General features: G+C 42.6%; 1 protein-coding gene across 4 annotated transcripts in view; it reads right to left on the minus strand.

Annotated features, from left to right (window-relative positions):
- Positions 1 to 27,879, minus strand: part of ATXN7 (ataxin 7) — a 133,244-nt gene that overhangs the window by 81,848 nt on the left and 23,517 nt on the right. For 2 of the 4 annotated variants that reach the window (XM_081160284.1, XM_081160285.1), the window contains exons 2-4: positions 21,697 to 21,795; positions 8,666 to 8,977; positions 8,386 to 8,454 (exon numbers count right to left, since the gene is read on the minus strand). In XM_081160284.1, the coding sequence (XP_081016410.1) occupies positions 8,386 to 8,454; positions 8,666 to 8,966 (370 nt within the window). In that variant the 5' untranslated portion in view covers positions 8,967 to 8,977; positions 21,697 to 21,795. Of the gene's footprint in view, positions 1 to 8,385; positions 8,455 to 8,665; positions 8,978 to 9,331; positions 9,394 to 9,969; positions 10,038 to 21,696; positions 21,796 to 27,879 lie in introns of those variants that run through there. The other 2 variants (XM_081160287.1, XM_081160286.1) reach the window with 2 other exon arrangements.

A 27,879-nucleotide genomic window follows, 5' to 3' on the forward strand; every position in this document is an offset into this window, starting at 1 on the left:
ATAATAATAATAATAATGTTTTTCCCATTAAAACATATCTGTCTATATAGTTTCCAAAGAGAATAAAGTAACTTAAATGGAGAACTGCTTCAAGTTAAAATGGGAAAGTTCCAAGAATTGAAAAGGAAATTTTCTAAATTCCCTCGCCAGGCAGGGACTGCCTGTGAAAACTCTGTGACTACCACAACACATACATAAAACCAGCTACCTCTGACCCATTTCCCAAATTAGTGAGAATGACTTTATTCTGTTGGCTATAATTTACTTTTCTTGCCCAGAAAGAGAGGTTTCTAAAACACTACAAGCAGCTCTCTAAAGAAACACAAACTACAGGCTTCCAGAAGAGGAGCAGTGCGACTCTACAAGCAGTGAAGGTAAAGACCCACACTGGGCTTCCCTCTGCATGGCCAACGAGACGACAAAGGAGGAAATAAGAAATGTCAATCTCCACTTCTCATTTTTACTAGAGTCCACGAAACCTTGAAACTGGGGTTTGTTTGCTACTCTCTATTACACTGAGCATGCTGCAGTTACCTCTCACTGTCTGCAGACTGCCTGCTAAAGGAAAACTGGCACTGAACTTCCTCCTGCTCCCCTGAGTCCTGGCTGACCACTCGATCAGAGGCATGCTCGTGACACTGTATTCTCATTATTGATAAAAATAATAAAATGAGCAACTATCACTTATTGAACAGTTACTCTGTTAGACACTGTACAAAGTGCTGAAACTGAATTAAACCATTTAATCCTCCCAAACACTATGAGGCACCACTATTCCCATTTTACAGGTAAGTTAACTGAGGCTTACCAAAGCTATGGAAATTTCCTTAAGTTATTCACTTAGTAGAGATGAGATTTGAACACAAGCCTGTTTAACTCTGAAACTGGAGTCCCTAGTACTGTCTCTCTCTCAAAGTTGCCTTTTGCAAACTTACCACATGGAACCCCTTTTCTGCACAACATCCACTAATAGCACACAGAAGTGCGGTTGCATGGAAGATGCTTTGGGAAGCTGACTTAAAGCAGTTCTCAAACACCAAAATACATACTGATCTCCAGAAAGTACACACACATACACACACACATGGGAAAAATAAGGACAGTGCAAGGAGTCTTTCCTAAACCTAAACTTTCTTCAAATTTAAAGGACTGTCCTTTACTCCAAAACAATGGCCCTCATACTTTTATGGTGGTAAGAATTATACATGTGTCTATCTATATTTATTATAAAATGTTAGCAGCCGTTTGGTCCTCAGTTTGTTGCAGAAACTTTCTAGTGTAAAATATAGAAGCCCAAGAACCACTGGCTATAAGCACCACTCTTCTTTTTTCCTCCTGCAGTATCTAGAGTTCAGAACTGTGGAAAACATCTGATAACCTGGGAGGGGAATGGTTTCTGTGTGAAGATTGTGAATCTAACTGATAATAAACTATTACTTCTTCCTTGCCATAAATTTACACATAAGAGAAAAAGCATTTCATGTTAGCAGGGTCTTTATTACAAAGAGAAACAAGAACATTCAATCTAGTTTTATGTTGTTAGTGCCTGAAACGCAAAAACCATTCTTCTCTCTCTTGCTCATTTATAATAATCCCTGCTGTACAAGATGAAGAGACATGTAATCCTCTGCCTTTCTCTCACAAGTACAGTCACTCTGACTGTTAAGTCACTAACAGGCTTCCTTTTCTCCTTAGAAGTTCAATCAAAAAATACTTTAATAATCAGAGGGGCACATTTATTAGAAATGCCACCATAAACTTTGAATATCAATGTGATTAAAAGCAATCTTGTACTGAAATGCTATTTAAATAGTGAAATTTCACTTCTCCTTTTTAAAAGGATTTTTTTTTAATGGCACAAATCCCAGATGATTGTTTGCTATCTGCTGCAACCTTAGCTTTCATTTAATCTTTTTTAAAGCCAATTACTTCCAATGCAAACCGCACGTTCCCTCCTCCCCCTCAAAAAAAAAAAAAGGATTTTGCAAAAGAACTGCTAAATACAACATAGACTGTGGTAAGGCACAGCAAGGAAAAGGTGCTGATATTTTTACTTTAAAAAATTTTTTTTGGTGAAGATATTTCTAGCCAAGCAGAAGGAGAACAAAGGTCCCAGCAAACTGCTCAAGCCCCTGAGAAGCAGGTGCACATTCTGGAACGGGCAGGCACAGCAGAGGGTTGAGATGTGGCTGTGGAGTTAGGCAGGTCTGGGTTACAGGGCCTTACATGCTGTGTGATCTCAGTAAGGTACCTCACTTCTCTCAGCCTGCTTCTTCCTCTGTAAAATGGGGATGATGGTAACACGTAGATGAAAGACTGCTGTGAAGATTACACGAGGTCAGACCTGTGCTGGCACAGAATAAAAGTTCTCACCAAATTTGAGCTGTCCACACACACAGAGGAACATTGTGAGATGTGGACACAAGGAAGCAGGATGTCCTTATAAGGAAGAAACAAAACCACATAAGATATAGGTCATACTCAATCATGATGCATAAATTCCTTACACTTCTCCTCTCCTGAGATCAGAGTTTACAAGAACCAATCAAAACTAAATGGAGTACAGTCAGGAACCCCTCCTACTACAGGTAACATGCATGGTTTCCATTAACTGAGAAGCCTTGACGGTTGAGTGGTTCAGCACGGACCATGCCAGACGTTGCACTTTTCAGCAAGTCTAAGGACACTGTATGCTGCTTCATCAGTCAAAATGCAGATTTGTTTCCTGGTGAATCCTCCTTATAATTCCCAAACCTCCACCAGGGAGGTTTCTCTAAGCCAGCTCAAGGGCAGAAATTCTGAAGAATGTGAGTCAGGTAACCTTCTGAAAAGCCCATAAAAGTTCTAGATTCTTTCACTACAATATTTACATACCATCCAGGGCCTTAAGAGAAGCCAAGCAACATCCTCACAGCCCAAGGCTCTTGGAAGCTGGGACAGTAACAGCTCTGCTGATGCTCTTATTTGAATTGCCTCGAAACAGATATATGCCCAAGGACAGCAGCAGTGAATGACAAAAGCAAACAAAGATAGGTACCTTCTTACACAAAACCGGTTCTCTTTCCTTATAATTTCTCGCTAGCTCAACGTATTTCTTCAATACTGAATAAACTTTTGGTTTAAGAATAGATTTACTATTTTGAAGATTCACCCTCTCAAAACCAAAAGTTCAAGGGGTATTAGAATCACATTCTGTGAATGAGTTTCCCTTCCTTACCCAAGGAACCCATTAGAACAAGGATAGTGAACTTTTTCTATAAAGAGCCAGGCTGTTTTGGACTCGGTGGGCTGTATGGTTGGTCTCTGTCATACCTACTCAACTCTGCTATCCATGCTATGGAGATAGCAGCCACAGACAACAAGCAAACAAATGGACTTGGCTATGTCCCAATGAAACTTTACTTATGGACACTGACATCTGAATTTCATATTTTTCACATGTCATAAAATAATCACCTTTTGAGTTTTTATTTCAACCATTCAACAATGTGAAAACCATTCTTAGCTAGCCTGCAAGCTAGATTTGGTCTATAGGCTGTAGTTTGCATTAATATAGCTAAGGTGCCACAATCAGGAGAAAGACTTCCTGCTGTAGGGGTGCCTCTCTAGGTTTCCAGGGGGCTCTTCTGACTTCTCGGTTACTGTAGACTTTACAAGTATAGAGAGTTTCCCACAGGAACTGTCAGCAAGGATGCTGTCACTGCAGCCCTGCTGCTCATCAGGTGAGCATCAAACGTGGGCAACCTGCAGCAGGATCACCTGAGCACTTCTTAAACACACACTAATGTGATTCTGATGCAGTGAACTTGGATCTTGCTGATTCCTGTCTGAGGCTTAGTTTTGAACTCCACTTGAGATGTAGGCAGACTGTAAGCACCGTCACCTGTCGAACCCTCACACACCCACAAGGGAGATGAGAAATGGCAGCCTGGCTTGCCTCAAAAGCAGCAGCAAAGCACTTTAAGGCTCCATTTTGTAGGAGACAAGCTGAAGTCCATGGAAGCATAAGAAAGAACACCAAAAGAAATGATATGATGTCTGGGACATTCTTCAAACTAATTCAGTGTGGGGAGCTGGGTAGAGATGAAACACAATTGGGCCATGACTCAGTTGTTTAAGCTGTATGATGGGTACCCGGAGGCTGGCTCATTAAAGTATTTTCTTTACTTTTGTATATTTCAAATTGTCCACACACAAAAGAAGTTGGGGGAAAACGTAAGAGAAACCCTAGAGAAAAATAAAAATGCTCTTAACTTCAGGGAGAGGGTTTTATGCCTCTAATGTAGTTACTTTAACAGTACTTCACACAAACACCCATGTATTTGTTTTCAGTTAACTATGAACTATTTTTTTACCTAGGAAAGAAAAAGGTGGTATTGTTAGGTTGAAAGGGCAGGTGTTGATTGAGGCTATCTACCTCCCCAGTATGTTTTTTCTAACTGCCAGTAGGTGCCAACCAGCCTCTTTTCCATCTTGCCCTAGGCTCAATTATGTCCCTGTTATTATGACGAAAAATCACCTGTCATCAAGTGTGGACATCATCCTGGGTTGCCATCTTATGCCCTTTCGTAAACACCACAGATAAGAGAGGTGGTGTCCTGTCTGCACTCTTTCTGAAGAGTGTAAATGGAGTGCTAAACTCAGAGCAGAGCGCGACAGCATGTGCTGGAAGACAGCCTCTGCCTTCCCTGGGGCCAGAAAGCACACCTCTCCACCTTGACTGTAAGAGTCACAACACAATAGAAAACTGGCCACTTGAACCCCTCATCTTTGAGTGATTCGGTTCAATCTTCCTGATAGCCCAATTCATTCATTTTGGGGAGACAAATATTTACTGAGCACAAACAGTGTGCAGGAGCTAAATACAAAGGGGGTAAAAGTAGGTTTACAGTTGTGAGTACGCCAAACGCAGTTTATTCTTGCATTTTTATTATATTATTTTCTATAGGAACAACTGTAAACCTACTTTTGCCCCACCCTGTATAAGTCAATCAGCCATATCCATGTTCTCTGGGAGCTTACACTCTATTGAAAGGTCAACATACAATACATGCTTTCACATGGTGATGGGTACAGTGTCTGGAGAAAGGGAAAGGACAGGTTACTTTGACACTGTACAGCAGGCTTAAAAGAAGTTAGGGATGGCATCCCAAAGAAAATGTTATTTTTCAATAACACTGTTGACTCCCACAGGGACACCATATAATTTTTTAAATTGCCAAGAAATTAAGGCATTTAATGTTTTCATTTTTACAGGCTCCCTATATGTTCAAGCACTAATACAGAAACCCTAATCAGTTATTTATACCAATCAATTTCATCTAAACATAATTTTGTGGACTCTAGAATTTCAAACCACTTGGAAAGAAAGGTAATTCATCTCCTGAGTTCAGTCATTTGAAAGAACGCAAATGTATTATCAATCTTTTTCCACCAAAATCAACTGTATAATCAACTAATGTTACAAATTACAGAAGAAAACAAGGCAATAAAAGTATGAGGATGAAGATGAAAAACAGGTTGACCTCTGAAAGATAACTGAAATTTCATCCTAACATTTGCCTACCTATGCTAATAGGAAGAGGGAATAATATATCAGCTTAACCACAGGTAATCTCACCTCCATAATAATTCCAACCTCTCCCACAGCATTAACCATTGGGCAGTCTTGCCATGAGGAAATTGGCCAAAATAAGCGACAGGAAGAAAAAGAGAGAGGGAGGTGGGGGTGGGGGAAGACAGAGGTCTTGGGTTAGCAGTTTTAAATTTGGGGAGTAGAGGATGTGAAGCACCCTTGAGAATCCAAGAGAAGTTATGGGCACTTGACCTACAAAGTGGGCATACATACTATTTTGCATGTAATTTCAGAGGAACTATGACCCCCTGAAGCCCATTCAAGTCCGAGGTTAAAAACCCCTGACCTAGATAAATTATCAAATTAGGAAATCAGGTCTCAGATTATCAGCAGTTGAAAGGGCTGAAATAAGCATGTAGAGTCATTTCCAATACATTATCTAATTAAAGTTCAACCCCTACAAACAACCTTGGGAAGTAGGTATTATCATCTCCTTTTACAAAGAGGGAAAGACAGATTCTGAGAGGTGAAATAGCTAATTCAAGGTTAAGCATCCTCCTCACATCCAGGTTTTTAACCCTTAGGTCCTCAATCATGAACTAGAGGAGAATCTGAGAAGTCTAGTTCTTATTTCTAGACATCTTCCAAGATGGAGAGTTTATGACTTTTAGTATTTCATTCATATGATCAAGTTATCTACATATTTCTTCTCAATTTAACCTCATTGACAAAAGGAATTTAGTATGGATGTAATTACAAAACACCTTTCTTTTCTTGGTAGGAAATAATCGTAACCAAAGAAAAAGGATAATTGTCTAATAACTTTTGATAATTTTAAAATGTATTTTCATTTTTAAGCAGCCTGACATAAGCTGTTTGTTACAAAAACAAAGGCCTACTTCATGAACGCTGAATCTTCTCATGATTGGATTTTTAAACTGTCCCAGAAAATCCAGTCACAAATGAATCAAGAACTGACTGAATTAAAAACTTCAGTCTCTACTCCACACAGGCAAGCAGAGTTTCAGGTGAGCTAGCTGCTTCAGCATCCCCTGAATGGTTAGAGCAGTTTTTAAAAAATGGCACCCCTAACAATCACTAACAATTTGATAGGTCAGAAGCACATACAACCAAATCTATGCATCAAGAAGGTAGTTAAGAGGTCTTAGATCTTCATGGTAAAACCTGCTAATGAATAAATATGTTCCAGCAGAAAATAACAAATACAACTGAAACTGGGTCTGGGCCACTAAATTAATTGGGTCTCAGTCCAGACCAAGTTGCCCAGTGAAACACTAATACATTCACTCATCCTCTATAGAGAAATTACCAATAATTAGCACGCTGTTTTCACACAGATTTAGAAACCCTTTATGGGAAATGTATCCACACCCAGAGAATGAAAACTAAGAACAAGAGCAGGTCAGGTCCTCTAAAGCTCTACTCCAACTGCTTCCTATGAGAGTTGCCACCTAGTGATTTTAATTTTTTAAGCCCAGGCAAGCTGCCAATTCAACATTAAAACCGGACTAACAACTGACTTTTCCTATTGCAACATCACCAGCAAGTCCTGTGCTTTCCCTCTTTTTCCTTTGCTTGCAAACAGCAATTCTCATTTTCAAAATCAACTAATTTGCTCTATAATCTGTTCCAATTGGAAGCTCTCAGAGAGCTGCCAATGGAATTACTCTTCCTTCTAGTGCCAAGAGGCCAACAAGTGGCCAATTCAAAAAACCAAAACTGAATGTGAAGAAAAGACAGGCACTAAAAACAATAAATGTGAAGACAGTAACAACAGGCCAACTCTGGACTTCAATATATTCCACTTGCCAAAGTTCTACCTATTCTTATGCCCTGGCCAATAACTATACAAAATAAATGGCTACATGTAAGAAATAAAATTGCATAGAGGAATATAAACTCAATATTTTGGATACCAAATTTCACTCAAGGCCTTGTTCATAGTACCACTAAAAAAAATAACTTGAACTCAACTTAAAGTTGACTGGCCTCCAGAAGTTCTTTCTGACCAGTGTGCCCAGGTCTGGCACAGGCATTAACTAGACAGCAAAGGTGGCTATTAAAAAAGAAGGAAATCTGAAGGAAGTCTGACAGTTTAGATAGCTGACCTTTCATTGGGAGGTCACTGATATTAGCTACCGATATTTCCCTAAAGTATCCTTCTACAAAACAGTTTTATTAAAAACTGACCAATAATTAAACTCTAATTTCACCTTTAGGGAACTATATAGGCTTGTTTCACCATACACCCCCTCACCTCCTTGGCTGCTCGCAAAGAAATCTGACCAACCGCTCTTCAGGTGTGATGATCCTGTTGAACTTTTGTAACATAAATTTCATAAAAATAACGCTGCCCAGGTAAAACGTCATCTTTTTTAAAGCTCAAAATTCATTTTGATTGCAAGCAGAAATTTTCAGGTGGCCACGTTTCCTTTCCAGAGCCCCTTAAAGCATCTGCGGAAATGCTTTCGGAAGCGAATTCCTTCCTCCACTGGTCCTTCTCCATAAGGGGTCGGACCTGAACTCGGGGCAGGTGCCCAGCGCTCATCACTGGGCACGCTGCGCCGCGCCAGGCCCCCGCCGGAGGTTCCAGGGCGCTCCCCATCACAGGAAGCCCGGGGGACCAGCTTTTCCAAACCCTCCATCCATCCTCCGGCTCCTGGCTCCTCCGGCAGCATCCTCCGCGGCGTGGAGGAGCGGGGCGGGTGGGCTGGCGTGCCCTGCCCCGGCGACGCCAGCGCGGAAACTCCCCGGGGCTCGCACCGATTCCCGCAGGGGGCTGGACTCACCTTCGCGACAGAGCCCCATGACTTCGCGGTTTTTCCCAAACTCCTTCAAACTTTCGTCCAATTCCGTCCCTAGGAGACACACACGGGAGGAGGGGAGAGGCAGGTCAGGGGGGAGCGTGACGCAGGCTCACGCACGCTCGGAGTAGGTGCGGGCACCGCCGCCTCGCCCAACCCGGCGATAGCATCTCTGCCCCCGAGGGGGCTGCGCACCGCCGGGGAGGGGAGGCAGCGGCCGGAGGACAGGGCGGGGGGCGTGGGAGAGGAGGGCGTGGACACTCACCGTCCTTCCCAGGAAGTTTGGAAGCCTCGACCCACAGATTCCACGACTGTCCCAGCATCGCTTCGGGACTGGGCAAGGGCCTGCGCTCCCCGACGGTCGCCATTGCGGCGGCGGCCGAGGTGGAGGCGGCGCCGGGACCGCCGTCCTCCGGCCGTAGGCGCCGCGGCGGCGGCGGCTGCCGCTGGGGCTGCGGAGGCTGCTGCTGCTGCTGCTGCCGGGCGGCCGCGGCCGCTGCTCCGCCCGCCGCCGCAGCCGCTCGGCGCGGCTCCCCCCTGACGTCATCCGCGGCCCGCTCCGACATTCTTTCCGCTCCTACAATGTAACAAAAAAGGGGGAAAAGAGTCGCGCGGGGGCCGCTTTTAAGGAGGCGCCGGGGAGTTCCGGCGGCGTGCGCGGCCCGCGGGCCGGGTGGGGCGCGCTGACAGCGGCCCCCGCCGCGCGGCCCGCCTCCCCCCGGGCCACCCCCCGCCCCGGGCGCAAAGTCCGCGGCACGGGCTCGCTTTCGCTTTCGCCTCCGGCGGCCCCTCGGGGGAGGGGACGGGCCGCCCGCCACCCCGGCGCAGGGTCCCCCGCCGGCCTCGGCCCCGAGCCCGCGCCCGCCCGCGCCCCGCCACCCCCGCCCGCGGCCGGGAGGCCCGAAACGCAGCGCGGCCCTCGGCTGCCCACCCCGAGGCCGCTCGCATCCCCGGCCGGGCCCTTCCGTCCGCGCGTCCGTCCGAGCGGCGGCACCCGGCCGGCTCCCTTAAGCGGAGGCGCCTCCCGCCGCCTCCTCCCCCTCGCCGGTCCCTCCCTCTCAGCTCGCTCCGGCGAAGTTTGCACGTCAAGCCCCCGGAGTGGAGCCAGGGCGAAGTCGGAAACGCAGCGACCTACGGCGGGGCCGGCGGCGGCCGGGGCGGCCGAGCGCGGTCGCCGTCGCGCCCTCCGGCCGGGCCGGCCCTGGGCGCGGGGCCGGCGGCGAGCACTCGGCTCCGCGCTCCCGGCGGCGGCGCAGCTGTCAAAAGCATGAATGGGGAGCCTCGGCCGGGCGGACGCCGGGGCAGGGAGCCGGGGCAGGCGCGGAAACGCGGCCCAGGTGCCGCCCAGGTGCGGGCCGGCCCACCGCGGGAGGTGCGGGCGTGCGCGGGGCTGGCGCTGCCGGTCCAGCACGGAGGAGACCGCGCAGGCAGCCAGACGAAGCGCGGGGAGAGACATGTTTTGGAGACACTACCCCAAATTTCTCTTTTCCCCCTTCTATTTCTCCTGGAAGTGATTCATTCACCCCGAAAGCAATTTTCAAAATCTTGCTATTTAAAAGTCGGATTCACCTTGAATTCGAGTTTTTAGTCTCTCCCTCTTTGCTCAGTCAGGGCTGGAACCCATGGCTCAGGGCAATGTACAGCATTCCTAGAAAATGTGTAGAGGACACTGTTTTCTGTCAGATTTAGTTCACTAAATTAAGCACCCCGCCCAACCACACACACACAGAAGCCAAAGCTTTTGCTTCAGTGATAAGATGGTAAAAGGCTACTTGATGAACTAGAGCATGTGAAGATGTGAAAATCTGAAGCCTGGGACAAACAAGGATTCTGATCACGTTTCACAGAGCAGTAATGTCAGCACTCCCGTGACGCGCGTGTCCTGGCTGCTGCTCACAGGTGCTTTCTCTAGGTAGGGAGGAAGCAGGTTTATTCATGTTTTTTATCTAGGACATCTGCTGTGACAGAGGTGGCCAGCTTCTCTGCTAAAGAAACAAAGTCCAACTTGCAGAAATCAAAAATGTTTAAATAAGAGGAAAAATTAATAAGGAAATGTCATTGCATCTAAACTCAACACAAGGCTCTTGTGGAAAGCGTGTGTTTCAAATTTTAAGTTCAAAATTTAAAACGTTTAGAAAAAAGTATGTCAATTTTTATTTTTAAAAGATTTAGAAATAAGTACGTAAACTTCTTCTGGACTGCTTGCAAACATAAGTTTCAAAAAGTGAAACGATGGATGCTTCCTGTCCTTATCTAAGAAATTCTAAAGCCCTGGCTGGTTTTCTCAGTGGTTAGAGCATCAGGCCTGCAGACCAAAGGGCTGGGTTCAGTTCTGGGCAAGGGCTCGACCCCTTGCAGGAGGCCACCAATCACTGTGTCTCTTTCACATCGATGTTTCTCTCTCTCTCCCTCCTTTCCATTCTCTCTCAAAAGCAATGGAAAAGATATCCTCAGATGAGGATTAAAAATAATAATAATAGTAAAAACAAAAATAATCAAAAGTAGTAGAAACAATTAAAATTATAAAAAATCATTTCTAAAGCTTTAACCTAATAAAAGTACCAATGAGAAAAATGCACATAATTCCCTTGGTAACAACAGAGTTCCCAACTCTTATCCCCAATGCAGACTTTTAATTTTTCATTCTTCCCAAATCACTGAAAAACTATAGAATGACATAAAAACATCCAACTTCTCTATTTTCCTAGATTAAAGTACACAGTTTATGAATTACTTTGAATTTTGTAATTCTGCACTTAAGATAATTGAAAATTTGAATTTTAATTGCATCTGGAGCTACCATTAAAAAGAAAAGCTTACGGCCACCCAACTATATGGATACCAAAGGAAGCTTGCCTACTGACTACAGGCAGGGTGAGAGGGAAAATAAGGGGAAAATAGCAAACATGAAGGACGTCCCACTTCCTCAAAGACACTCCTTCATTTCTCCCTTTTTACATGGGAAAATACTTCAAGATTCACTAATATGACTTCTAGCCAACAGGGGTCAATATGGCAATTTACATAACACTTCAACTTCTCTACTTATCCCTGCTTGCTACCCCTTTTTGTTTTTTTCCTTCAAAGTTTCTGATTGGTTTAATAAAGAAAACACAACAGCCCTTGCCAGTGTGGCTCTGTGTTTAGAGCATGGGCCCTCACACAGAAGGGTCAAGGGTTCTATTTTCAGTCAAAGGCACGTATGTAGTTTTGGTTTGGTTTCAAAGTTTTGGGAAGCAACCAGTGGATCTGTGTCTCTCACATCAATATTCTCTCTCTCCCTCCCTCTCTCTCTCTTTCCCCATCTCCTGTTCACTCTCTCCGAAAAGCAATGGGAAAAATAGCCTCAGGTGAAGATTAACAACAACAAAAAAATGAAAACACAACAGTTTAAAATGAAAAATACTAAGGACCCTGTCAGCATTTTGATAGTTATTAAGAGACATTATTACTAATAGCAGTTATCAATTATTGAGCACCTACTAGCATGGCCATTGATACCTTACTGCACTGTCTAAATATTCACAATTGTGTAAGGCAGAAGTTGTATTACTTAAAATTTACAGATAGGAAAAATGAGGGAGAGCTCTGGAGTTCCTATGAATTCTTTCTGGGTTCATATACTGGCCCTTCCACTGCAAACTGTGAGCAACTTACCTAACTGATCACCACCACAGTTTAAAACGGAGTTAAAGCCAGGCTTCTTCTGAGGATTATATGAAAAGATCCACAGAAAGCACTTGGTATAAAGCACTTGGTATAACACAAAATAAACACTATAAGTAAGTGTCCTCTATCAAGCCAAGCAATTCAGATCAATTCTTATCTGAGAAATTTATCACCAAGTTGAAGAAGATGTGGGGACCAAGAGAATGGCAGGCAATTCCTGACATCTCCCCCCAAGCTCTTCGGCTATAGCTAACACATTTTACCACACTCTCTTCATCCATCAGTCCTAACCCCTTCTAGATCAGGCAGTTTCTGATACCCATAATTGGTCTGGGTTTCCCAAAGGTTCGAATGAGTCACCGACAAAAGTCAAAACTGCTAGCTGAGAAAGTACAGTGTTCTGATACTCAAATTTGGGCAGCATTTTGAAAGTGCTCCTTACACAAAGGGCACTGTCTATAAATAAGAGTACAACAAAAACTCAAACATCTGGTTTTACCTACCAGGCCATAATAAAGAACCTGATGACTTCTTACCTAAATATCCCTCCTCTACACTCAAAAATATAAAAAGAAAATGACCCAATACAATTTACATTTAGGTAATGTAATTATCTTAACATGGCAGTGTGCCTTGCATTCGATTCATTAGCTCTCCTGTCAGTGCACTTCTGATGTCTTGTAGCTCTGAGGATCTTCAGGATCTGTGTGCATGGATAAGCAGTATGTTTTATAAGGTTTGAGTAATGAGGGCTCAAGTTATCAAACGGTTCCTGATTGCCTACCCTACACCAGGCACTTGGCTAGGCACCAGGGTGAACACAATATAGTAGTTTTGCTGAGGACATGAGAAGAGTAAGAAGTAGGGGGAAACATTTAATTCATCAAAATGCTCTTATGGAAAAAGCTGTAACCACCAATTAGATTGTTTGTAGCTTAAGAACTAGGCCGTCAGAAGTGAAGTGCTGCCAAGTTCTGAGCATTTCATCCCTTCCAGGGATGTATTTAAAATATGGCCTTACTTCACCATCCAAATTTAGGGATGTTCCCAGTAGGTGCCAAGGGTAACAAGGTCTCTCTGAACAAGAACGATTATTTGCAAAACAGATTCACTTGTAAAATGCTTTGTTCAAATGCCAAAGGCATCACTAAGTAAGAAGGAAGGTCGATCTTTCCAGTTTTTAATTCCAGTTTAATGTAAAATGGCTAAAACTTTCCAAAAATTTTCTAAGATGCAGGACCCCACACAACCAGCCTTTTTATTTAGAAAAAACCACTGGTCCCAATGCAACATTGTAATAAACTTGAAAACTAGCAACTATAGTATATTTATCAGTGCAAATTACAGGGTTGGTAACAGATTCTCCATTATCAACCCCAAAGGACTGCCTTCATTTGAGTAACAAGAAACTCAGATCCACTGAATTAGAAATGTGTTGGCTTTGATTTCTTTATTTCCTCCGTAAAATTGACTGAGCCTGTGTTCATATCCTCTCTCCCTCCTCTGACCACACCTCTCTCTTTCCTTCTTTCTTCTCCAGACAGAGCCAGGGCTCTCTCCTGCATATGAGGTATGGCAGGCAAGGCCCTCCTTAACTGTGCTCCCTGTAGTGAAACACGGTACCTTACAAACTGTCATAAATACATCAGTATTCCAGTAGGGGGAGAACTGTGGAAGGAGGATATGGAATTCATCAGCTCAGTGGCTGGAATTGCTGACAATCAAGTGCAAAATTAGGAATAATATGAATAGCTGCAAAAGTGGAGACTTAAAGATGAGGGTAATTATCTTTTTAAAGACTCAACCAGTTACACATATTCCTTCTACACACTGTATCAGTTGCCAAGAAGTTCAAAGCTTTGCATTTTTAGTGTTTTCTTAATCATATTTTGTAGCTACATATAAATTCTCCCAAAGAAACATTCACCAGTGATAAAAAAAAAAAAAACTTTGAAAGAGAAAAATTAAAAAATATACACATAAAAAGTAGTAATTGTAACTTTAAACTGAATAATGCCCAAATATTTCTAGGAATTTAATACTGGCCTGTATTTTATTAACTACTGACAAGCTTGATTTAAAGTCTTCATTTAAAGCCTTCAGGTAAAGTAGTTTTTGAAAAATAGAAAGGATTAAGTTATAGAAAAGGAATGGAAAAGTTGGGCCAACATTTAGCTATAAAAAGGCTGACTGTTTCGAGTTGTCGTGCACTGCCTCAGATACAATAAAATGCAAAATTAAACACACTGTTAAAAATAATTCCTATGTCACCTTTGTACTGATACAGCTTTCACTGAACTGACTGTAAATATCACCATCTAATGGGCCCAGCAGTTAAGAGCATGGGTTCTAAAGCCAATCGGCCCAGGTTGAATCCCAATTTACCACTTACTAACTATATAACGCTGGGGAAATCACTTAACCTCTCTGTGCCTGTTTCCTCACCTAAAAAATGAGTGAAAGAGAAGTATCTACTTGATAAGAATGTTAAGAAATTTGATAGTGCAGAAGCACCCTATAAGTGTCAGCTATTATTAGTGCCATGCCTGACACATAGTGAGCCCCAGTTCTAATCTATCCACGTTACACTATCAAGTGGGTCTTGCAGAATGAAGCATGGCTTGAGTTATGTCAGTCCTTGCTCTAACACTTTTAGGGGCTCTCCACTGACCACTGAATTCAATAAAACTTCTCTCCTAGCACTTGAGGGGTGCCCCAGTCCCAATCCCACTAGAGCTAAGTGTCCCCTGTACTCCAGCAGGCACTCTACAGTCCAGCCAAAATGAACAATTCATAGCGTCAAACATGCTCTCTACTCCAGCTCCCAGCTCCCAAGCCTTTGTTCCGACAGGTCACCTCATCTATAATACTTTCCTTCCCTTGGCCAAAACCTTACTGTTCAATCAAGTCCCTTGGCAAATGCCATGTCTTTACGAAAATCTTTCCTAATCCCTTGCACTAAGCACTTGGAATGCCCCCCCCCCCCCCCCCGCAAATCATAGGACTTAATGAACTGGGGTTAAGAGTATATGCTCCGAAATCAAGGTGACAGTGAGATACATGTTTATTCTCCCAGAGATCAACAGTTTGCACTCCCAACATAAAGGTGGTATTTGGAACTCACCTCTCGACAAACCATAAGATCTGTGGGTGCCAGGTCCCCAAGGTAGTCCGCAAAGTGCACTGGGGCTGAACTCTCAACTAACAGTGCAGGTGTGTTGGTACAAAAGGGAAGGAACAACACTGATCTTTCCACTCCCTCTCCTCAGCAACATTTCAGCTCTAAGTAAAGTTACAGATCCAGCAAACAATGCCCCTCCTGCCTTCTATATTCTTTTGTTGTTGTTGTTAATTCTCACCTGAGGATATTTTTCCCCGATTTTTAGAGAGAGTGGAAGGGGGGGGAGGGGACAGGGAGAAAGAGGGGGAGAGAAACACTGATAGGAGAGACACATCAATTGGCTGGATGGGGACAAACCTGCAACCCAGGTACATGCCCTTGACCGGAAATTGAACCCATGACCCCTCGGTGAGCAGGCTGACGCTCTAACCACTGAGCTACACCAGCCAGGGCACTTTTCTATAGCCTTTGTGTGCACCCTGAACCAGTAGTCCATCTGAGTTTGTACTGCTTCCCAAAGGGCACACTGTCCCACAATGGCCTGCATCCCCTTTCTGCCTCTAAAATAAAACCTTCCTTTTCTTGGTAGAGATAAATCGCATGCAGATTTAACTGTTTTGCACTAGCATGCAAATGAATGATGATGGATGAATCCAGTTCCACGTCTTCAATGCCCAACCCAAGCACGTATTTTCTCATATAACAGGGGAGACCTTAACCTAAATCACTTTCTAGATGGTCCCTAAACCTTTCTTCCCAGAAGCACAAAATTACTAAACTCCCATGGCCATTCTGATTGTAAATGGCACCTTGACTCAAGGCAACGTTTCCCACCTTTTATCTTAACCTTTCCTATTTTAGCCTCTCTTGGTCAGGTAAGATCTCCCGCACCCAGAGGCCCTGGCCCTCTTCCCCAGTTCCTACTCCTTTCTCTGCTTCCCCTGTCCTCCGCCGCACCAAAATGCTCTACGTGAAGGAGTCTCAGGAACAGAAAAGGTGAACTGAAATGATACTGCTATAGGTGAGAAGTCTACCTTTGCTACTTTCCAGAGCTTGTCCCTCTCCACTTCAGAAAAACAGGTATTTTCACAAAGCATTAGTTTCCAAATGACTTCTGGGGGCAGTGGCAACAGAGCTGCAATCACAAGTGTGTGGTTAGTAGGCTAGAATCCAGTTTACCAGGTATTTCTTTAAAAACAGAGCCAAACAGATAAATTGGACTTCATTAAAATTATTAAACTTTTGTGCTTCAAATAATACTTTCAAGAAAGTGAAAAGACAACACACAGAATGGAGAAAATTTGTACAAATTATATATCTGATAAGGGATTTGTATCTGGAATGTATAAAGTTCTACAACTCAAAAGAAAAAAAAAGAATAATCCAATTTTCAAAATGTGCAAAAGATGGCAATAGATACTTCTCCAAAGAAAATAATACAAATGACCAACAAGCAAATGAAAAGTTGCTCAACATCATTTGTTATTAGAGAAATACAGATTGAAACCACAAAGATACCACTACACACCCACTATGATGGCTATTAATAAGAGCAAACAAACAAAAACAACAAGTGACAAGTGTTGGTGAGGATGTGAGGAACTGAAATCCTTGTGCGTTGCTGGTAGGACCCTAAAACGGTCCAGCCCCTGTGGAAAACAGTCTGACAGTTCCTTCAAAGGTTAAACACAGAATCACAATATGATCCAACAATTCCACTTCTAGGTATAGACTCGAAAGAACTGAAAGCAGGGGCTCAAAGAGATACTTGTGCACCCATGTGCAGAACAACATTATTCACAATAGCCGAAAGCTGGAAGCAGCCCTAGTGTCCATCAGCTGATGAAGAGTAAACAAAATGTGGTGTATTTACACACTGGAACATCATTCAGCCACTAAAAGTAATGCTACGACATGGATGAACCTCAAAACAAGCCAAGTAAAAGAAGCCAGACACAAAAGGCCACATATTGTAAGGTTCCATTTATATGAAATGTACAGAATAGGCAAATCCATAGAGACGGAAAGCAGATGAGTGGCTTCCAGGATCTGGTGAGAGGGGAGGGGGCAGAGTGACTGCTTAATGGAAATGGGGTCGCCTTTGGCATGATAAACATGTTTTGGACCTAGGTAGAGGCAATGGTTGAGCAACACTGTGAATATATTAGGAACTATTACATGGGTAAATTTGTGGTATTTGAATTATATTTCAATAAACCTATTATTTTTTTTTAAAAGCCAAAATTAAAACTTGGAAAATTTCACACAAAATTCCAGATTGACTTCTCTTGAAAAATCTCTGTGATTTCACACTATTGTCTACAAGGTCCCTTGTGACAACCATCAGTTGCAACTGAAGCTGGACCTGGAGCCCACGTCCTAACTCTGGACATGACTCATCTCTGCCTCAGTTAGCTTCTCTGTAAAAGGGGGATCATAACAGTATCTCCCTCATCAGGTTGTTATGAGGAGTCAATGGATTAAAATGCTTAGAAAAGCACCTGGCATATAGTAAGTGCTCACTGCTCATTAAGTGTTAGCTGCTTTTAATTTTTATGATACCTTGTCCTCTTTATATATAGATAAATGGCATTTGCTTTCCTTTTTTTTAAATAAATGGAAGTATAGCATATAATGTAGCAATCCAAAAGAAAGAAGTGGAAAGACAACCAAGATATGAGTTTCTAAAAAGCAACATACAAAATACTATGCATAGTTTGTCCCTATTTTTGTGAAAAAGCAATAATTATGATAATGATAAGTCTATCCATAGAAAACATTCTAGATAACTTTGGATTTATGGGGAGCAGCACATAAAAGAATGTAATTAAAGGGGCTTTTTATTAACATACATGTTTATATGTTTAAATTTTTCTAGCTTTATTGAAATACAATTGACTCATAACATTGTGTAAATTTAAAGTTACCTATTTTTTAATGATAAACTTTTATAACCAGGATATTTTAAAAAAGAAATTCTAATTTTGCCTCAGATTTTTGTGAGAATGTCACAAAATTTAACCAGGTAAGTAGCAATATCACAGATTAAGTCAGGGGCCATTTGCTTTCCTTTGGTACCAGAGGCTGGGATTCCTAAGGCACCAACCCCCCTTGGCTTCCTTCTTCCTTAGGGAGTACATACTTCATTACTGCCAAAAGAAAAGATTCTAAATTCCTTGGCCTGGCAGTCAACACCTTTCACTACCTGGCCAAACATCCTTTTTCTAGCATTATCACCCTTCACCTCCCCCTACAAAGACTCCATTCCGGCTAAAGAAGTCACAAAATATGTCTCTCTAACATGTTTTTCCATGTGCAATTTTTAAAAATTGAGAAAAAATTCAAATAATATACAGTTTCCCATTTTAACAATTTTAAAGTGTACAACTTAGTGGCATGCAGTATATTCTGTGGTTCCAGAGCACTTTCATCACCCAAAAGGAAGCCCCGTGGCCATTAAGCAGTCACTCCCAGCCCCTAGAAGCTGCATCTGTCTTCTGTGCTATTTGGGATATTTCACATAATTGAAATCAGACAATATGTGAACATTTGTGTCTGGCCTCTTTCAGTTAGCACAACGTTTTCCAGGCCCGTCTATGTTGAAGCATGTATCTGTATTTATTTCTCTTTACAGCTGCATAATATTCCACTGTGTGCTCAGACCACAGTTTTTTATCCATTCATCAGCGGATGGACATTTGGGCTGTTTGTACTTTTTGGGTATTGTGAATAGTTGCATACTATTATCTTCTTCTTCCTTCAGTTTCATAAGCAAATCAAAGTCAAGCTTTCATGTGAGCTTCAAATCAACTCCTACCCTCCCCAAGCTAGCCTGGCCCAAAGTCCTCAGCTTTCTCTGAATTCCGTCACCACCTCTAGACCCAACATAGCAAACTGTCAACACATGGCAGAAGCCCACAGACTTATTCAGGTGGACGCAAATTGTTTGCTTTTCTTATATTAGTTGCTAACATTGGAAAACTCAAGGAAAATCATTAAAGTCAAGGTTTCAGTTCCCTTAAGTCTGGAAGGTCTGGCAACATCATCATCTCTTGCCTGGGTTACTGCAATAACCACAGATTATCTGGTCTCACTGCTTTAACCTTGCCCTCTATAGCCTACCTCAATATAGTGCCCCCCATGGTCTCATTAAAACAGAAGCCAGATCAAGTCACCCCTGTACTCACAACATTCCAGCGGCCTCCCACTTCTCCCAAAGTACAAGCCAAGGCCTGCGTGGCCTATGAGGCAGTGTGCGCTGGTCTTGTGCCTGTCGGACTGTTTCCTCCTACTCTCCTGCCTGCTCACTCAGCTCTGGCTTCTCCTCTCCATTGCGTGGACAACCTCGACAGGCTTCTGCTTTAGGCCTTTGCACTGGATGTTCACTGTATCCCCAAAAGTTCAGGGTTTACTCCTTCATACTTGATGCTAAGATCTCACCTCAAAAACCTACCCTGATACCCTCACTTAAAGCTGTAGGCCCCACCCCTCACCAGCACTCCCGATTCTCCTTATCCTGACCTATTTTTGAGCAGTTACAATCATCTAGTATAATGAATAATGCATTTACTTATTGCATTTGCTACCTATTATCTGTTTCTTCCACTCAAAGGTAAGTGCCATAATGGCAGGGACTTCTGTCCCTTTGACTTACTAATTAATTCCCAGTGCCCAGAAGAGCACAATATACAGGTAGGCATGCAATAACTCTCTGTTGAATGAATACTGGGCTCACAATCAGCTGACACTGAAAAGGGGCTGCCCTTTAGACTGGTCTTGACTTTGACAGTGTCTCAGCTCCACCTGGCCCATTTCATTCTTCTATGTGGTCCTTGCAGACTTGAGCTTGTGACACTTCTTTTCCCCCTGCCCCTTGTCACTGACTTCCTGGCATCATATTAATCTTTTCATCAGAATAGTAGTCAAAAAAAGGATGTCATAACTGTAGTCTCTGGAAATCGCCTACTATTTTCCTCTTTTCCTCCTCAAAGACAATCCCTTTGTACACAGTAGAAGCTCAACAAACAGTTATGGACTAAAGTGCTCCTTGGGGATTTCTGTCAAATGTTTCCTCCTTACCTTCCCCCCAAATCTCAGCTCTGCCAGCTATTGACCACCAGGTAGGAAAGCTCTGCTTCTCACTTCTCTGGCACTTTCCAGACATTCCACAGTGATGCCATCTTTTGTGAGAACCTGATCACTGAAGGATACCTATGTATAGCTGCCCTATCAGCTTTAGGCCAGAGACATTTAAGGGCCTATTCTGAGGATGGAGACTTCAGAGCTGCCCAGTACTGTGTTCTTCCAAACACCTAACCAGAACTGCCACATCTTTCCTGACCTCCTGTGTCTATCTGGTAAAAATGTGATCTTTGCAGATGAAAGTTCATGTTGTCCAAAATGTTTTCATCTTTGCTACAGTTGCCTAAAACCCAACTGAGGCATTGCATTTGTTGCCTAAATGTGTAAACTGATCCATTTCAGAGGCTAAATATCTTTTGGTTGTTCCTGTTTGGATTTTTTCCAGTTTTATCTTCAATGACTCATCTTAAACCTCATCTTAACATGTGAGCCCCTTCATTGCTTTTAGGAGATGGAACGATAACTTTTTTTTTTTTTTTAAATAAAAATTACTCCAGGGAAAGACTTCTTCGATTTGACAGTTTTCCACACCTGGCACCACATTGCACAGCTGGGGGATGGCAGAATAGCCTCAGCCAGGTGGGGAGAGGGAGCCCATCGAGGCTTGACTGTGCAGGATTTCTACAAATCAGGTTTTTGTAACTTCACAAAGTGATTAGTTGAAAGCTTAATGTTATTTCTCACCAGTGTACATAAGTTTAAAATAGGACACAAAATTAAAAGAATCTATGGGATACATACACACAAATTCCTCCAGGGATTTTTCCTCTTTTTCACATTATGTGAAACTTACCATCCCTCCTCCTCAAATAGTAAATGCACAAAGGCAAACATGTAGTAAGAAACAACTAATGGTGTCTGCTATTTTTGTAACGAGCACAGAGCCATCTGGCGGCTGGGCAAAGGCACTAGGCCCAGAAAGTGTGTGTGAAGAACTCCTGCCTGTTTACAATTTGCTTAGGATCTTCCCAGCTGTGAGCAGCTAGGTCTATGTTGCTTGTGGAGAGAAAACAGGAGCTGGGGAAAGTAGAGCTGGACAGACACACAGGAGCATATCTATACAACTGCCTAAGAAAAAATGAATATGGATTTATTGGGGGGGGGGCCGTCTCCAAAGTGTTCCTATAATTTTAAAGAAGAGGGGCAGTATTTAGCAGTTCTCGTTTTGACAAACGCCTAGTAATATTGTACTCTTAAATTCACTGTCATTTCATGCTAGTAAGGTCATCAGAGTTATGCTTAAATTTTAAAGCTTACTCAGATACTTTAAATTTTAAAACTCTCATCCCTTGATAAGACTCTCTCTCTTTTAGTCGGAAGCATCACATTTTTTTCAGCTGTGCGTTGCTGGAACAGCCAGTTACCTTTTCTTTGGAGGGCAGGCCAAAACTCCTGATCGTTTTACCAGCGGATCTTCATCTGCTATGGCTGTGGAAGTGCTTTCTTCTTAATTCTGCTCAGATCTACAAACAGAGAAAAGGGCAAAGATGAAACAATGGGTAAAACCAAACAGAAATCTACAATCTCATTAGTTACCAGATGTTCTAAAATTATTGTATGTGCTTGGACATGTCTAAGTGTTAAAATTTGAGGTGCTTTATCAATTTTACAACAAACATAATTCAGTTTTTTGGGTTTTTTTACAATGCACTTAAGCAGCTATATTTACAATAAATTAAGAACAAATGACTATTCAATATGTACACAGAGAAGGCTCCTGGGGCTTAAAGTCATTGTGTGTAATTTGCCACTAATGAGTTTTCACTTAATTTTTAAAATGGCTGTTCAGAAAGTCTGCTCCTATGAAACCTGTCAGAATCACAGATTTAAAAAAACACACACACTGAATGAGATTATTATATGGAGAGCTCACTCTGTCCTTTATCATCTAACAGTTTATAAAAGCAATTCATAATATTACAAACCGAAAACAAAAACTCAAACTATCTTCCTAAAAAGCACAAGAGAATTACATGTTCAATTACCTACGCATTTTTGTGCAATGTGTACACGTACATATCAAGGGGAAAGTGGCTACTATTTAAATTAATTTGGAAAGGATCACTGAGTTAAGGAGTCAAGAAACTGCAGATTAACAAACCAGAGTTAGAAATTTAACTGGTTTTCAAGTTTGACTTGAAGAAGAAGAGAGAACAGCAAATATGGGCAATGACACAGCTATGGAGCAGAGGACGGAGTATAAAACACGAGGCAGGCTGATTTCTCTTCCTATTACCCTTAGAGGCTATCACCAAGGTCACGTGACAGGAATATTGCTTTGATCAACTTTTATTTATTTTCATAACTCTGAGATGGTAAGCCAAATATTTCTATGGTTTAAGATACTAAAAAAGCATCTCGAAAAGTCAGTGGCTGAAATTCTATGACATGTTTTGAACATTTACTCATAAATATCTTTTTGGGCTTTTACGTTATTCCTGGATCGCATCCTTCCACTCTCCCCTTCTAGACAGTTTCAGTTTTATTCACCCACAAAATGTCATTCAGTAATGTAATCATTCAGCAAAGGAATCATTCCTATAATCTTTACAAGTCAGATGTTTATCTTTCCCAGATTTGTACTTACTGCCCAGTCCCATTTTTTAAAATTTTTCTGATTTCCATTTTAGTGTTTATTTTCTGCTTTATTTCCAATAAAATCCACTATTTTGTTTAACATGTCTATCCTGAGCTTTTGCATCCTAAACGTTGAATAGCTGCTATGCAACAGTCACTCAAAGGAAGCTACAAATTACCAGGGAAGAGATGGCCAGTAAAGATGTTATATTCGAGCCCTGGCCAGGTGGCTCAGTTGGTTGGAGCATTGTTCTATACACCAAAAAGTGGCAGGTTTGACTCCCAGTTTTAGGGTACATACCTAGGTTGTGGGTTCCATACCCAGTTGGATGTGTATGGGAGGCAACCAATCAATGTTTCTCTCTTCAATCGATGCTTCCCTCTCAGTCTCTTTCCCTTTCTTTCTCTCTAAAATCAATAAAAAATATATCCTCGGGTGAAGATTCAAAAAAAAAGATGCTGTGTTAGAGAAAGCCATTCACCTTGCTGACGGTGATTCCTTCAGAGTATACCTGAGGTGGAGGTGGGACAAAACCGGCATCAGATTAGACTCTGTGCTCACTCTTATTTCACTGGGTCAAGCTATTTTTCCGTTTTCCATCAGGACATTCCAGCTATATCTCCTAAGTATCCAAAGAAGTCAACAGACTTTAGGTGCTATGAAATTGCCCCAAGACAGTATTTGCCATTAAAAAAAATTCATCATTTTCCGACCCGCAAACCTTAAAAATGCTTTTAGAGAAACCCTATTCTTAGAGGAAAGTGGTAGTGGCGGTTACTAAAAATAAGCACTTAAAAATAGTAACTTCTCTACTTAGAATAAGGGGTCAGAAATCTTTCTTTTGTAGGGAAAAAAAACTATCTTATGTTCGTATATGTTCTCTCTTTTTATCTGCACAATGGCACTGCACAAGAGCTGTTCTATAATCTCCATACTACTGGTGAGAAAACAGACTGAGAGAGGCCATAACTTGCCCCAGGTTACCCAGTAAACCAACGGTTTGAAAGTGGACCGAAGATGAGGCCTTCGGCGCTGTTTCGTTCCCCTTCCAGTACACCAAACTGCCTAACAGCTCCTTAATTTTGTTTTACAAAGAGAAAGAGAAATAGTTTAAAAGGTAGACTGGGGAACATCGTCTAAGAATAGAAATATAAAACTCAACAGCTTTTATTCATTCACCACCTACCATGTAACCAGCATTCAATAAATATAACTTAAAAGATTTTCTAAAAATTACAGATGTGGGAGAAGGAAACAAGAAAAAAAAAAAGACATAACTTGAATGTTCTCCGAAGTCATGAGGATATTTAATTTATGTACTCTTTTTATGGGGGGGCAAGGTTGTAGAAGATGCCACTTTTTAGGGTTGCTACCTAGCCCTTAGTGGCTCTTCTTCTCAGCACTGTGTAATTCTTAACCCCATGCCAAGTCATATTAGTACTAAGGGACTCCAAACTCCTCCTGTTTTGGCCAAAGCTGGACACATAACCCAAAGTGAGATTCAATTTGTTCCCCTTGGAACTAGAAATTGGAATGAAGAGGTCTGTTCTGGTCTAGGCTGCAAGCGCCCCGTGTGCTCTCAGTCTATAGGAAAGAGCCAGTCAGCAGAGAGGGAAGAATAAATGTGTTGCTCAGGGTGAATGTGACCCAAGAGGCCACGTAGCCCCAGAGGAGAGAATGGAAAACAGTTTCTGCCCAGAGGTTCTAGATGTTTCCTGTCCCAAGCCTAGTCCCCCAGAGGCGCAGAGCACTTCCATCCCTAGGGTCTCAATAATCCCCTGGACCTTCAGGGAAAGTGGTTCCCTCTTCTGAGCTGAAAAGGTTTTGAACTGATTTCTGATAACTGCAACAATAATAATCTTGCTCAAGACAAGTAAAACTTTTGTATTAAAAATAAAAGGGTAGAGCCTGGCCGGGGTGGCTCAGCAGTTGAGCACTGACCTAGGGTCCAGGAGATCACAGTTCAATTCCTGATCAGGGCACAAGCCCAGGTTTCGGGCTCCATCCCCAGCAGGGGGCGTGCAGGAGGCAGCTGATCAATGACTCTCTCATCATTGATGTTTCTATCTCTCTCTCTCTCCCTCTCCCTTTCTCTCTCTGAAATCAACAAAAATGTATTTTTTTAAATAAAGGGTAGGTATCAGTAGAATTTGTTATAAAAGAAAATCAGGGGAATGCCCGAATGCTCCAAAAAATCCTCTCATCAACTTTAGACACAGAAAAGGCCCCACTGTCACCTTTTACAGAGAAAATAACTTACTTTCTAGGAGAACATCTCTATGTCCTTTTAAGACTCCGAGAGCCTTATTGCAATTTAAGGCATAATCTGGAACATTCTTGTTATATATTAGAGTCTGTAAAAATTATGCAAAAACCTACTAACCATGATCAAGGAAAGATAAAAACAACAGGCTAAACTGAGTCAGTCTTGTTTTGAAGCACAACAGTACTTTATCTCTTATTCTTTCTTAAATTTTAGGGAAACCATGGAGCTTTAATGTGAGATGGCACCCTGGGTGCTTAGAGAGGCATGAAAGGGAAGAGAAAAGTCTAGAGAGGTAGGCCCTACAAGGAAGTCAACACGAGTTTTTGAGTCGATTCTGTCTTCTAAGTAGAGCTGAAGGAAAGCTAACTCCTAGCTCTCCATTCTGTCCATGAAAAGACTGAAACCAAGAGGGGTTTATCTGAGCTGGTCTTTTTAGTCACTGAAACTATTAGGTGTGTGCTGCACGACAGCTACTGTGCCTGGCACTAGAATCAGCAGTGCATTCAGCTGAGCCACCTACCTGCCATGCATTTTCCTCTCCACCCTTTGACCCTCACTGCAAACAGAAAGTCCAGAGGCCTAAAATAGTTCACTTTTTTGTCTCTTTGCTGATCTTGGGGGAAAAAAGAAATTTGTTGCTAATATTTAAAAGGTGGAAAGATACACATAAAATTCTACATTCCCATTTTCTCTTAGAATGTCCAAAAATCTGGCAACTATGGCCAGCTCTCCTGCATGGGGACAATTGGTGATGCTGTGTCCCGTGCAGCCTCTTGTGATTGGGCAAGTACTTCCCAAAGCACCCGCGTGTCTGCATCACTTATCTTCCTTCCAGGCCTGTCTCCCGTAGGTGGTGAAGCTTCGGACCTATGTTGTTTTCCTAAGTTTCTTCTCTCAAACGAAAAAGCACAAACCACAAATTTTAAAAGCAGGTTGCATGTCAGCGGTAGGCATATTCTACAGAAATCTGAATTAACTGAGTCCCTAGTTTACTCACACTCCTCCTACCCAAGTTCCACCTTGTTTTCACCAGGCAAAGCAAATTTTAGAATGAACCTCTATACTCCACACAACCTTTCTGTTCAATGGTGCTACTGGGTATCCTCCTCTTCAAAGGTTACTCGAAGTTTCTGCATCTACTGAGCTCCAGGGACTGCTCTCAGGGTCACTCCACTGAACACCAAGCGAGAGTTTAAAAACAACTGGTAGAAAGGGAGATGAAACCACTTACTAGGAAGGACTCCAACACCTCTGGCCTAAGTTTCATGGATACACTTTATTTAGTCCCTGCAGTCAGTCTTAGCACCTTCCGACCCTACGTGAAACTCCTCACCATCCTAACATTTTTAAAGGAGCCTCCACTTTCTGACAGCGCCTACCCATCTGCACACGCCCACCCCTCTCCTCTCCCTAAAGGGTTCAATGCCACCGTCCTGCACTCCCTTCACTGGCTCAGGTCACACAGCTCTCCCATCTCAAGGTCTCTTTCCCAGGCTTCACTGAGGTTAACTGGGCTCCTTTTCCTTTCAGCCGAGGGGTCAGCAAGCATTTCCCCATCAGCTGTGACTACAGTACACTATTTCACCATTAGCCTAAGAGGGAGCCAAAAATATAATAAAATTCCCAGTAGTTCTTCAGTTTGTCTCTGTGCCAAAATCCTTTGTCAATTCAGTCCATTTTCAGGTTGATTTACAAGAGCACATGACAATAATAGTAGCAGCTGATATTTACTAAGCACTTACTATGTGCCCAGAAATATATGTATCATCTCAATCCTCCCAGGTCTATGATATAGGAACTTCTACTATATACCTTTAACAGAAAACAGGCTCGTGAGATGAGGCCAATAAGGGGCAGAAGTGAAGCAGTCAACACTAGAGCTGAGCTTAAGACCATTCCCTCCACAGCCCCTACCACATCAATTCCTACCTCTATTCCTCTGCACTTACTGTTCCCACAACCTTGACCTCCTTTATTCCCACCTTGTAACTCAGCCCTAGCCTTGAAAATCTAGCTCAGATGAGAGCTCTTCAGGTCAACACACCTCCCTCCCTAAGTGGACTTCTTAGAGGCAGTGTCTGCAACATTTTATTTCATCCCTGCATCCCCCGACAAGCATTAATAAATGCCTGCTGAATAGAACTGGATTAAATGGAACCACAGGCTTTGACAGCTACCCCCCCCTCAGGTTAACATGGGCCTGGGGTGGGATGTTCTTGTCTTGCTGAAGACTTACAATTAGGCCTGAGCAATAAGTAGCTGTTCTGGCATTTACTCTCTGTCCCAGCCAAACTCACCCACAGACCTCAACACTGAGGGTGGGGAAGGAGGGATAAGATGTAACTTTACGTGCAGTGCTCTTGTCCTCTTAATAGGGGAATCAAGTCTGAGGAGCTGATTGAGGGGAGGGGAGCCCGGTGGGGCAGAGAAGGCTTCTCCCCCAATATTGTGCCAGGGGAACATTAATCTCCTATTACTGCCTGGGGTTACAGAATTCTAAAATTCATGTAAATATCCTCAGTTGAATCATTCTTTGCTAGTCTAACATGGCCCTTTAAAAAGAGATGTCAAATGAACAGCTACTAAGCATTCAGCTCTGGGGCCATACTTATTACTACTACCAATAATAATTCTCCTGAGCACTTACTTTGGGCCAGACTGTGTTAAAAACTTTACATATACTGTCGTGGTTAATCTTCACCA

This window comes from Miniopterus schreibersii (assembly GCF_964146895.1).
Source record: "Miniopterus schreibersii genome assembly, chromosome: 15".
In the NCBI taxonomy this organism is placed as follows: domain Eukaryota; kingdom Metazoa; phylum Chordata; class Mammalia; order Chiroptera; family Miniopteridae; genus Miniopterus; species Miniopterus schreibersii.